The sequence below is a fragment of the Colias eurytheme genome, chromosome 12 (assembly GCF_061535395.1).
Source record: "Colias eurytheme isolate Ceu_HAF_F1 chromosome 12, ilColEury1 Martin Lab GWU primary, whole genome shotgun sequence".
Taxonomy (NCBI): Eukaryota; Metazoa; Arthropoda; class Insecta; order Lepidoptera; family Pieridae; genus Colias; species Colias eurytheme.
In genome coordinates, this window is record NC_142991.1 from 8,436,266 (window position 1) to 8,450,719 (window position 14,454).

Sequence of the window (14,454 nt, forward strand, 5' to 3'; positions counted from 1 at the left end):
TTATTTATTGGCGATAAAATCCAAGTCGTGTTCCGTTGATTTATAAATTAATTAAAATATTCATAAAATATTGCTTTAGTGTCATATTGCAGAGTTTTATTTTATGGAGGGTATATACAAACAAAAGTATTGTTAAATGTAAAACGTATTTCTAATTCTTATCTTATCTTTGTTAAAGTAGTCTCAAAACGTACTGAGATACGTTACAACTACCCTGGATATATTTATCAACATTTGTTTCAAATTAAAGCTCACATGGTCTTCTCATTCAATCACATCAAATAGGTAAACAAAATGTATTCCAGATTTCACCCACAAAACAAAACCGTATACCACATTTGACCACTTATATTGCCTTCCTTACAAACGTCACCTACCTTCAAAAACAGTGAGCGTCGCGAGCGCAGTGACGGCGTCACCTACACCGTTCTCAGCCACGCACTCGTAGGTCGCGTCGTCTCGCTGCGCGCGCACCGGCTCGATGCGCAGCACGGTGCCGTACGCGCCCGGCCCGGCGGCCGCGTCCATGCCGGACACTTGGTAGCGTGATTGCATACCTGGTGAAAGAAATGTTGGACATACCTTAGAAGATAAAAAAAAGTTCATAGAAAAAAGATGCTTCACTATAGGGACAATGTAGACGAAACGTGGACATGCATTAGGAAGCGAAAAGAAGTAAGGAAGAAGAAAATTTGATTTACTATAGGGACGTCTTGTTTCGCTACCCTATTCAAGACAGTTGTATTGTATAATATAGGATACAAGAAAAAAGTTCGGTATTAAAGAAAAAGACTGTTTTTCTATAGTAACTTCTTGTTTCGCTAGTCTAGGAAAGAACCTGAGTATAAAATAAAATGTGTTACGCTTTTTGTTTTCAACAGAGCATGTTTGGGTCACTAATAACACTACTTATTATGCATCTTTCTAATATTTCAAATCGTAATTTAGCATGAATGTAATACAGAAATATATTCCGTCTAAAAATATGTAATAGTATGTTTGTGTGTTGTATTAAAGTAGAAGTAAAAATAATTGTAGAAATATTGTTCAAACTAAGACTTAATGCATTTAAAATACTCATAAGCAAGAGTTACCCGTTCACAATAGTTGCATAATTGTATTCGCACAGAATAATGAAAAAACAATTACATTTCTGTGCAAAGATTGAAATGCTTTGCCATTTAGAATTTATGTTTATTGAAAATCTTATAACGTCGAGACGTCCAAGGCTCTTTGTAAAGCGTCTTTAAATACTTTGCATCTGACTTTCAGCGTGGTGCAAAAATAAGAGCGCGTCTGTTTGCGGGTTGGTTGGTTCTTGTGTCTAGTGGATAGAGTTGAAATTGCATTGTCTCTAGTGTATGCTAGATTCGTTTTAGTTGGTTAGATGTGTTGGACGACAGAGCTAAATCGCCACTCGTGGTAAGTGCCAAGGAAATACATTTCGCAACAACTGAGAATAATCGTTGTCTCCCTGCGACGAAGCCGGCGCTGGTTTAAAAATATTATACTATCACTGCACTTTGCATCCAGAGTTTTAACTTATTTATGCAAATACTGACTTGGAAAAGTTAATATGTAGTTTTATATTCTAGTCTCGGTGTTAAAGTAGTAAGATTATGCGAACCGGTGTTCATTGATGTTATCTGACGCATTTCGCTATTGAATGGAAAATGCAGTTTCAATAACTATATATAAGAAGTAGAAGAGCTTCCTGAAACCTTTTTATGAGTGATAAAGTCTTTAAACCTAAATATAATTAATTCTGTTTTACTTCATAGAACCAATAAATGTCATTTTCATCGCATTTTGATAGTGTTCCTTTCAATATTAATTGCAACTTTATTTAACTTAATTGCTGCTGTCGACGTTCTGCATACAATTACTCGTAAAACAATGACCCAATCCTACTAAATTTTTCAATAAGTTCCAACAACGTAAGTATAACAAACCAAAGTACATATTGCAACCCATCAAAATCCACTGGCTCAAAAACCACCCAACCTGTGGCATAAGGCAAAAAAGCAAAAACGAATCGAATAGTTCCCACAGATAAATAATGAATATAAATTCTGTGTACGTCTTATACATCTAAAATATAGGACGGGCGAAGGGGAGTCATCCATTACGAAACCGGGGGACGCGTGATTGACGTTTGTCCGCCAATGTGACGCTGCCACATTTATTGTTCACGGAGGGACGTTGAATTGTTATTTCTGGCTTCCCATCACTATTTAATATGTGGTACATTTGTTATTTCGTATTGGTTTCACTTTTATCGGCGGTCGTGATGTCATTGTTAGGGTTGCTGCGATTCTTTCTTCGTGTACCTACCTATTCAGAGGTTGTAAAATCTTTGGTAAAAGATATACAGAGATATATTATAACGTTTGCTTTTTCGCGACGCGACTTGTTTAAGCAAGCTTTTTGCTTAAGTTGAAATTGATATTTTTGGTTTTATGGCATTCAATTAATGCTTTATAAATATAAATTTATAAGTATATAGTTAGTTAAGAAGCTCTCCTTTCTATTTGATAATTTGTAGACCATGACGAGCATACGAACAAATTGCCTATAAGTTAAAATCTTACGGCCTTACTAATAAAATGTTAAACAATGGATAAATTTCAACCATTTTCTACCATAGCTGTGTCCTGCTCTTGCTCACATGAAACGTCAATCATAAAAACAAGACAGGTTATTGCAATAACTAATCCATTGAATAGCGAATGGGTAACATTTTATTAGTAAGACCGATACTATCTAGGTAATTCTCCTAAAACGCTGTTCTTGTCGTTGTTGTTCGAAAATAATATCATTATCATTTAAGCTTCCCAAACATTAGTATACGCTACCAAAACACACATTGTTTATGTAACAACGAACTGCTTTAGTTTGGCCTAATTGAAATATATTATTCACACACACATCCTTTTCTCAGAAATTCTCTTTCGCCCTAATTCCTCGCTTCCAATGTTTATCAACTGACTGAATACGAGGTGACGGATAGACAAATAATAAGTTTGATGAAGCCGCGGCTATTAATATTGAATATTGAAGTGTAGTGGATTTAGGGTCCCTTATACATACGCAATATTTGTATTTTGTACGTTGTTTAATGGTGAAACTGTTGGTCGTTAAATATTTTACGTTCTATTTTAGTTATAAAGTAATAATCTTTGGCATATTACTATATTAAATGATGTTACATATGTAATTTGTAAAATTGTAAAACTGACATGATTAAAAAGAGCAACTATGGAGTTCCTTGCCGATTCTTCTCCGTAGATACTGCTTTCCGAATCGGTGGTAAATGTTAAAAATATTTACCTAATGACGTTTCAAAAGTGAAAGTTTCTAGAAGAAGTCTAATTGAATAAATAAATGTTTTAGTTTATTTGATGAATGGTTTTAAATTTTTAAATGAGGGCAATGTAGTGTATTTATTACTGAAATTCTGGTCAATCAATAAACGCTGATTTAGTAGATCACATTTCCTTCTCAATTAACTTTATCTTTCTCATACTTTCTCTTGTAGTGAATCATTAGGATCATAACATAGAGAATAAGTATTGATTAAGGTTTTAGTTTACAATTGAATTATACACATAGCCATCTAATATACAAGTTAAAAACTACCAGTCCCCTCATACAGTATCAAACCGTTGAACAAAACGCCAACATATATCTACGGAACCAAGCCTCTCCCGATACAGTTCACGCCGCTCATTGCGATGATAGATCACAGATATGGTGTTACATTTTTCATACCCGATCGAACTATTAAGGGGAGGTGCGAGGCGGGTCGTTCGGGTGAATTCGCGTGCGTAGCTGTACGTGGCTATACTTACGCTTTTCCAGCTCATTGCCCCGGCCTTATGGCCGTCATTACCGGTCACATATTTATGGCCTAAAAATGCTGTTTTTACATTTCAATCACGGACAAAATTTAGCTGATTCTGACATGCTATTTGTGATATCGCGTCGCGGCACTTTATCACATTGTGACCGATTTTAGTTCGACTGTTTTCAATTGATCGGCGAGCGAATTTATATGCACGCGCTGTGTGTGACCGACATTTTTATGTTTGCGTTATCTGTGCATAGATTGTATAATATTTTTTAACTAAGACTTGTATCATTCATGGACAATCATCATTATTGACTATTAATGGGGCGAGATAATTTATTAACTGTGCAAGCTATTTCTGTTCAATCTACTGTGATTTTAAATTAATTACGAAAGCGCTATTAAAATATATTAAAATATTTTTAGGATGTTTCTCTAATTTTAACATACATATTTAGATTGTTATCTTTCATCTGCTATTTAATCTCGCACTAAAATGCGTATGAGCAAAATATTTAAGCGAAAGTAAATGTTTATCAACCGAAAACCTTTTTATGATAAAAATCATGTCGGTCATCTATGGTCCTTAACACGTCAACCTTTAAAATTAATGAAGCGTAGTCATGTCAGTGATTTTAGGCGGGAAAAGTCAAGTTTTAGTATGCGTTTATTCAGTGAATTTTTGTTTAAAATATTATAATGAAGTTAATTCCTATTAAGTGGAAATTAATAACATAAATTGAGTACCTAGTAAAATCCATAAATTTTTTTATTACATTACATACATTTCGTAATCCTGGGATTATTTCGTACCTTCTTTTCGAGGAAATGTGTTGTTGTACTTCATACAAATGAAATTATTATATTAATTTTTGTAGGTTTTTGTTTTTAATCGTTGCTTTTATAGATAATTGAGTATTTTCTTGATGAGGAACTACAATTCACTTCTTCGACGAAGAATTTATCATGAACTTCATAAATAACATTTACATGCAAAAAAAGAAAATTAAAATCAGATTTCCTTGGTTGGTTGGTTGCATAGTGTTTCGTCAAGTTGTAATAAGTTGAAATTATAATTTATTTTTCGCCTAGAAATAAAAGCATTTCCTGCCTTTATTTATTTATTTATTTTATACTTTATTGCACACACATAAGAAAGTACAAATACAGAGAGAAGATAAAATAGAGAAAGATATGTACAAACGGCGGCCTTATCGCTAGTTTGCGATCTCTTCCAGGCTACCGTATGTATATGCGTAAGGAGAGATTTTGATTGAGGTGGGTGAGCAAAAAATAAGGCGTAACCGTACGTACCGTAAGGCGTACCTTTCTGCTTTCTTTAAACTAAAACACATATTATACTGGATACTCACTAGAGACTCGCTTCCCGTTCTTCCTCCACTGTATATCCGGTATGGGCACGCCTCGCGCCGCGCAGTAGAAGGCGGCTATGCCGTTCGCGCGCACTTGCAGGTTGCGGGGCCTTATCGTGATTTCGGGGGGATCTGGGGGCAGACAAACGAAATAATTAGGTTATTTGTTTATTTATTTTAAGTATGTAGATACATAATGTAATGATGCAATCATCGTATGTATAATGAAGGTGTAACAATGGGTCGAACTAGAAACAAAATTGTTGTAATAAGTCTATGGCATTTGGAACAGGCTATGTGGAATGAACGATGTTATTGTAAACGAGGAGAAAAAATAAAAATAATAAGATTCATGATTAATTATCTTCATATAAAAAGCTTTATTTTAAATATGTGGTGTTCCTTAAAACTGTGATAAAGGAAAGTTCGAAACATTTAAAAGAAAAGAGGCACCTGATAAAATATGTAAGACACTTTCACTCCATCGTATACGTTACGTCCATAGCGATTGGATGATCTCCCCCATGAATAAATTAGCAAATCTCGAGATATTCCCCTAACTATGTTATCCCATCCACATTCACAATCCCACTATGCTATATACGAAACGAGCATCCAAGGAGCAAATCCAATTGTCTCGAAAAGTTACTTTAAGTGGAACTTTAACAAAATTACTACGTACCACGAGAATTCAGATACCGAATTGTTATCGTGCATTAGTGAAGATACGCGGTACATTTTCATTACAGTAAGCGAGATTAATGGCATTATCTTGCGGAAAAATGCGCACAGAGCCACGAAACAATTATGTTCCTGGAAGTCGACGAAGACACGTGAATTTCGGGAACTCCGAATCCCTGCATCAAACGAACCCGAACAAAAATGTCTAAAGGGACCCCGGGAGAACGGCGGACATGCGCCGCGGGGAGCGTTTGATTCCTGAACTAGAAAATGAAATCCCATTTAGTTCTCTATACACATTCGGAGCTAATCCCACGGGTAGCGATCGGCTGCGATCAATGTGACATTAATAAACGAACGGGAGTAACGTATTTTCGGAGACTGTCACACAGGAGTTAAAATATTCATAGAGCGGACACCGCAGAGGTCGTGGATGAGATTGCAGATCTAAAAAAAGCTGATCGGCTTTGAGCGTTCGCCGGCGAAACAATTCATATCGAGCGGTCCGTACATAATTTTCACCCCTGACCGCAAATAAAAACTCAATCTATATTCGCGACGAAGCGACGTCGCGGCGCGGTTAATGACTGCGTGCTCTTCCAATTATACGTTGATAGGAGTCACTGACTACCCGCGTGGTTGTGATTTGAGTTTGCCTTTGAATCACTTCGGTGGCTGGGGAGTGGGATGACGGATTGCGTATATTTCGCGACGGTGTGAATGGTCACGTTCTGTATGTGCGCGGATCGGAACGGGCGCCGCTTCGTGTCGACGCACGCATACAAATAAAAGCGGCAGCCATTTTTTACGCTACTCGCGAGCCTAGCCAGATTAAATTACGTGGCGCCTAGACGTCGCTATGTGCGAAATTAAATTGCTGCATGGAGCGATTTTGCGCGCCCTGCTTCACAGGTTATAGGTATATGTAATAGCTCTGTAGGGCGCTGGGTTCACAAAAAAATTAATACAAGTGAAAAGCCTTGTCGATTGGACTGATTAATAAAGTAAAACAATAAAGTAGGACCATGGACCATTAATGTTGATAGCGTTAATTTAAGCCATCCCATCTCGACGGAGTTAAATTACATATTTACGACATTTTCTTCCAGTTTATGAAAAGTGCACTTTCAATGAGCATATTTTTATAGGAAAGTCTCTATGTACGAAGATCTTCAAAAGCTTTAGCTATAGAAACCAGGCTAGTAACAATTTCCATGATTCAATAGAAACTCGATCATATGCTATTTGAAACATAATCGAAGCAAAAACATCCGATACCGAGATAATTTAGCGAACCACAATCCCGCACATCATCAGTAACTATTTATTATAATCACTTAAATTCATACTGTGACCGAAAACCAGTGAAATGATAGCAATTTAACGCACACGTAACATCCATTCAGAGCGTAAATCATTTATACATTTTAATATACAAACTATCGATTATTCATTCGTTCTACTATCAAATTATTTTATTGTACGTTCGATTCTTATTAACGTTCGATTTTTATAAACTTGTAACTTAATGTATAAAGCTGAAGAGTTTATATGTTTGCTTGCTTGAACACACTAATCTCAAAAACTTCAGATCCGATTTTAAAAATGGAAAATGCAATGAATAGATTGCCCTTTATTGAGGAGGCTATAGACATATTGAAATCATCACACTTAGACTAATAAGAACAGAAACATGCGACTAAAACCGCAAGAAACAGCTAGAGAATGTACAAAACACGCTATACTTCTGAATACGACAAATACGCTTTATAAGGAAGATCTCTTAACCAAACATTTCTACCAACATAAAGAAAAGTGAATAAAATCAAGTAAGAGCAAGTAAAGCCATACAACATAATTATGTCGGAGTTCTCAAGTGCACTGAATGTACCCGCATATTCTAGACGTCTTGTAATGACACGAGCGCTCTTTCCTTGCAAAATCTGTTAGAAAACGAGCTGAAGAAAGCCCGGATATCGACTAGTATATTCGTATTTTGATAATACTAATGATATCACTGTATTATGTAGAGGACACTAGTTCAACTGCATAACAAATTAGACAAGGAATTATTATACTTACTACACTTTTCTTCTATGAATATACCTATAAAAACTAGTGTAGATATACCTATAATAATCAAGTAAATAATAGCAAGTAGTTTTAAATATTATAAGCTCTATTTTTAGAACAACTTTACCTGCACTATTATTATAGAGTACGGTCAATAGTTTTAACCTATATATTATTTTTTATATGAAATAAAAGTATTTTGTACTAATATAAATTCTAAACTCAATTAATATTTTCACGCGTGCACAATTTGTATAAAATATCCACATTTACTCAACAATCGGCAATAAATAGAACTCAACAAGCGCTATTTCATTTTAGCTTGCGTTTCGAATATTACAATTTAGCAGTTAATAGCTTTCGATGATAAATATGCAAAAAGTGTATAAACGATTATTAACGCGTTTTGTTTAAAATAAGTGCAATTAACTATAGTGAATAAAATTTACAAGTTACGAAAGATTAATTAAAGTCAACCTTTACAAAATTTTTGGCAACAAACGCAAAATGTAAAAAATAACAGTCTTAAATCATTTTAAAAATATACTAATAAGTTATGAATTTGTATACCTAAAGAAACAATGTTTCTTGATTTCTGTCGCATGTTCTCTTCATACTCACAAAACTATATAAATTTTATGCATAATGCATACCTACTTATAAATTATAATATAAATGATTCGTTTATCTAAAAAGTTACATTTAATTTACTTGAACAACAGAACTAAATGCATCCCATATAAATATTTCACCAGCACCATTAGCGAATATTATAAATTTGTTTCGAAGCAATATTCGGTAAATGTGCAACTACACACTGTATTTATTTATGAGAATAATCTGAACGTTCGAGCGAACCTATTTTGGGGTCATGTAGAGATTGAACGAAATTTATAACATTGTCAGGTATTAAACGCGTTATTTAGTGGGTCAATTGGGAATACCATGTATTTTCAACACTAGTATAACGTGAATACAATATTTAGATACATGCTTGAATATAAACAGCCAAATTTCAGAATACAGTGCAGCATTTGTAATGAAATTAATGGAAAGCTTGTTGCTATCGCTTGTACGTTGTATTATTTAACGAGAAACACATTTTCTAGTTATATATACCTTAGCTTTCATAATCTTCATTAACTTCGTAAATTACGATTATGATACGAATAGTATTGAAAGGTTTTTCAAGTATTTAAGTAGCTGAGTGCTTCCTGAGCGAGCGTTAGCAAAGAAAAGGCAACTCCTTATTATACAAGATAATATTTGTGCAAAAATTACTTTCATATTAAAGTAGACGCTACTTGACGAGGAAAATCATATTATCCTATCTTAAGGAATTTATTTTTAAAAGGAACACCACGTATTATAAAATTCTTTGATCGGGCATAAATGTTATATCTCCTTTTTGGTCTTATGGTTACCAGAGCGTTATAATCTTCCTGAAATTGATTTCTAGCGAAGCCTAATTATATTTCTACATTATGTTTCCTTCTGGAATCTTCCTGAACCTTCTGGAACATGGTAATCATTAGACCAAAGAGTAAGTAATATGCCTAATCATCAATCGATGGCTCCTTCACAGCACCTGTAACATATTAAACATTATGATAATTATTTACTTACGTGTTAAATATTGTATAAAAATATTGGAATCGTTGACTGGCGGGATGCCCACTAAGGGCACCTCAGTGACTATTTTAATATGCGGCGCCTCTGTTTCTTCTAATATTATATCTTCTTCGTCTGTTGTGATAGTTTAATTTTTAAATTTAGCAGTCGAGCGGTTGTCGTATTTTGCGTAATACAATTTAACTTATGTTAACTTATAATACCTACTTACTTATATCTAAACGTATAATAATACTAAACTATAGACTATTATAACTTAATTTTAAAGTATATGCTTATTCATTGCTAATATATAAAAAAAAATGAATTAATATATAGTCGTTTGTCATAGTTATTAGTTGTATAGTTGGGATATTTTATACAATACAACGATATAGAAATACAATATTCTTCAAATGTGAAAAAATAAATCCAGATAAAGTGAATGACAAGAAAAAGAATCACATTGTCCACAATGTTCTAATCATTTACCAACTTACAACAATAACCGAAAGCGTAACAACTATATTTTCATAATAATGGCCACCATTTATTTCCTTACACAGACCATTCAACATAACTCAAACAAACGTCTATCCGCACATCGTCGGTGCGGTAAATAAATCATTCGCATCGTTATTATCGAGAAGTCCGATATAATATCGATACAATAAATAAACATCGATTATTGCGAGATATACGTACACGATTTTTCATACGCTCCCCTTGAATAAGGCGAGATAAAAATTGGATAATGGGCGTCTTACCGAAATGAGAATATCTCTGTATTGTGGTCCGGGGTGAGTAATAAAGGGGTCGGGCTATTGTAATATTATGTGGGGTAATATTCTGAATGCGCTTCAGTCTATATGGAAATCTTGGACGTGAGAGTAAAGTTGAATAGTTTTAAAAATTGCTAACATCCTTCCGCGCTGTTCGTTCGTTGTTTTATGCAGGAAATATCTTGTTTGTGATTATGGGTTTGCAGTATTATGAGACGTTAATAGGGACATTGAAATGAGCGTATTAGCATCGAATACTTTGTATGTATTAGGTGATTAGAAATTTAGAACTCACTACCAAGTATTTTCTACTGGTAAGTAGTTCTTATACTACCTCAGATACTTTTTTATAATTAATCAAAGGAAATGGTAAAGTATTAAGTTCATCTACATATCTGTATATGCTTGTGAAGCTTAACAAAACAAATGAAAAATATTTATAAACTGCACGAGCTTGCGAAGTATTTTCAGTCATCACTACTAACTATATTAAAATTTCACTCGACATTTAAAATGTATTCTTCCATTAACATTCAAAGGGTTGTCGATCCACATTTATATCCATTGACACCGCGCTAAACCCGTCAACAATGTCGCCTTATTATTAAAAGTTAAATAAACCATGGCGACCCATTGCTCACTGGTATTGAAACACAAAAAGCAGTGTCCAATCTGAGGACTGTATACCGCTCCCTGTCAAGTATCCGACGAAGGCCACTAATGAATGACGGTAAAAATAAACAACGGACGAACAATACCGCGCAAACAATGCGGTCGACTCAAAGGAAACGTCTGGTGTGAAAAAAAAAATTGTGAAAGTGGAAAAATTGTCTAGAAACAAGCAAGACAATACAAATTGCGTTCGTCTAAATTGTTAGAGACATGCGTTGCGGTCGAGTCGGTGAAGCGTGTACGGCCTCTGCGGCGGGCGAACGGAAAATAGGATTATATACCTCATTTTAAATGCCGCTTTCGAATAACTAGAGGGTAAACAACACTGCTTATTTATAAATTTGTCGGTTTTTTAATATTTAAGTACGCTACGCCAGGAACGTGGAGTAATTAATCCTTTAATTTTTATGCTTCGGAGAACTGTAAAAGTGATGAACTTGTATCAAAACTAGATGTCTAAAACGAAAACTGCACTCATAATCAAAATATTTGTCAAAGCAGCCCTAAATAAATACAAAATAATTTGGAAAATCCAAAAGTGCACGCCTCATAATTTTTTTTTTAATAAATATTTATTAATTATTATTTTTGTTTATTTAATAACAATTAAACCACATCGAATCAGACCCTGAAAAATGAAAGGGTTCTATTCCTGATCATACTCAAGCGTAAGAGAAAAAAAAAGACTCGATTAGTAAAGTATTTCGGTCGCTATCGTGTTAACAAGAAAAAGGATCCGCACATACAGACACACGGACGTCCAAGACAGAACTTTTTTAAACTGTTTTTTAACTAGTTTAAATAACAAAAATGACATCAAAAATATCATGAACGTTAAAAATAGTGTTTTTTCTTAATATGTGTGTGTATGTATTATCTTACAAGTGCAATGTATGATACATAAAGACATTTTAAGTTTGAAAAATCAGATGTTTTGCGCGAAGTGACAGTAGTACCCACCTCAACGCTTCGCTTATGAGGCGTGCAAAAGCTATTTTAATCTGACCCCCGTGTGACCCAAAGTCACAATTTATAAAATACAGAACGAAATACTCGAATAGGGAGGAAAAACATTGCAAAAACTATATCCTTCTTTGTGTTAATAGTTCGAATTACGTTTTAGTCTTTTTCGGGAAAAGAGGATTTAGTTCCGGGAATTGTTTATGGGCACAAATACATATGGACTTGGTTTTTTTTAGGACTCGATATATTTCTATTTAGTAACAATGTGTTTGTATGTTGGATGTGTTAAATTGTACAAAGTTGAAATTGAAGCATTAAGATTTACCATTGTTATTTATTTAGCTGTTTATGTAAGAGTTGTTGTTAACATATGTACGTTTTCAATATGTTCAACGACACTTCAAAAGCTTTCCACTTTATTATTATTAATATTCTATTTTCATTAATTCGCTCAAAGGGAATTTCCGATGACAATAACTAATTTCATGCCAATAAAATTTCCAAATGTACTACAGGCATAAAGGTGTCAATACGTCACAGAGCAAACTATATTTATTGGGAATTAGAAGAAAAAATGTCTCTCCCCGACGACAATTTGTCGAGCCTCCTGCTGTAATAGCCCGAATTAATATAAGCCTCGTTTTTGTTAATATTGTAGTAAATATATTTCCCCGGATATTGTGATTAATTATGAGCAATTTAGAACGTTCGAGAAGAATTATCTCTACGGGGAAAACACTTATATACCTACTTGAATATAACATTGTTTTTCTTAACAGTTCATACACAAATATTTGAATAAAATTACTTAATTATACTTATTTTGTTTGCTACTGTCATGCTTTAGGTAGGTTTAATCGATTTACAGTCATGGTTAGGTTTTCTGTTATTACAATTTTGTTCTATACGAACGAAGGACACAACTGATTTATTTTCTCAAACATTAGATTGCATGTACCTTTCCAGTGCAATTGTGATACGTTAATATGACAGTAATAGTGGATAACTAGTTACAAACTGTACGGTAACTAAATAATAAGGTTGTGGCAGTATCTAACTCTGAATAGTGCAATGACGTATGCAGTTATTCAACATGACATCTGTACGAAGAATAAAAATGTATTTATATTATCTGTGGTAATGGTCTAGTTATATTATTATTGCATTTTAAGTGCAATTTACTCTTTATTATCATTACGGAAATAGATTACCTTTTGCTTTTAATTTCCTTTCATTTCAAGGACCCCAGCAAAGTCAGTTGACATTGTTTTTGACTGACTGATATTACAAAAATTAACACAGCTTTTAGTCCATTGAATGAGTCCCTCCAAGGGGGGTCTAGAGTGCGTGAGTTAGTAACGTAAGATGTTTCTTCGGAAACATGTCAAGAGTCCCTAGGTAATAAACATACTAAAACCCCGGGCCACTAGGAGGAGCCCCGGAGTGGGGGGAGGGGGGAAATGGGTCCATTTTTTCATTTTTCGCTTAAATCTCAAAAACGGTACATGTTAGAGAAAAACTTTCAAGGAAAAATTGAAAGGCCATAAAATTATCTACAAGTTGTACCTGAATCATTTTTTCCTATATCCTACCGTTTCTGAGTTATACGCAGTAAAACATGATTTTGGCTCAAACAATTTCAACATCAATCGATCAAAAAATATTTCTTTCTTCCAAAAAACTCAAATGTGCAACTTGTGACCAGTACTGATAGATTGCTCTTAATTAGTTCTATAATTGGTAAAATAAACACATTCCTCCATGGAAGCCTTTAGGAGGAATCGATTGTCAAAATATTATATTAGGGCAGTTTGAGTTACTGAACTTGATCTTTTTATTTTTTTCTTCCAAAAAACTCAAAAGTGCAACTTGTGACCGGTACAGATAGATTGCTCATAATTAGGTCTATCATTGCTAAAAATACCAGATTCCACCACGGAGGCGTTTATGGGGAATTGAATTTTATCAGGGTAGTTACGATACATGAACTTTTTATTTTTTTCTTCCAAAAAGCTCAAAAGTGCAACTTGTGACCGGTACAGATAGATTGCTCATAATTAGGTCCATCATTGATAAAAATACCAGATTCCACCATGGAGGCGTTTACGGGGAATTGAATTTTATTAGGGTAGTTAGTTAAAAAGTTCATGTATCGTAACTACCCTAATAAAATTCAATACCTCCTAAAGGCCTCCATGGTGGAATCTGGTTTTTTTATCAATGATAGACCTAATTATGAGCAATCTATCGGTACCGGTCACAAGTTGCACTTTTGAGTTTTTTTGGAAGAAAAAAAATAAAAAGTTCAAGTATCGTATCTACCCTAATAAAATTCAATTCCCCGTAAACGCCTCCATGGTGGAATCTAGTATTTTTATCAATGATAGACCTAATTATGAGCAATCTATCTGTACCGGTCACAAGTTGCACTTTTGAGTTTTTTGGAAGA

General features: G+C 34.2%; 1 protein-coding gene across 1 annotated transcript in view; it reads right to left on the bottom strand.

Moving 5' to 3' along the window:
- The window catches only part of Lar (tyrosine-protein phosphatase Lar), a 315,362-nt gene that overhangs the window by 76,951 nt on the left and 223,957 nt on the right, over positions 1–14,454 (bottom strand). The window contains exons 4-5 of the mRNA XM_090108108.1: positions 5,224–5,355; positions 378–557 (exon numbers count right to left, since the gene is read on the bottom strand). Of these exons, the coding sequence (XP_089964234.1) occupies positions 378–557; positions 5,224–5,355 (312 nt within the window). The remainder of the gene's footprint in view (positions 1–377; positions 558–5,223; positions 5,356–14,454) is intronic.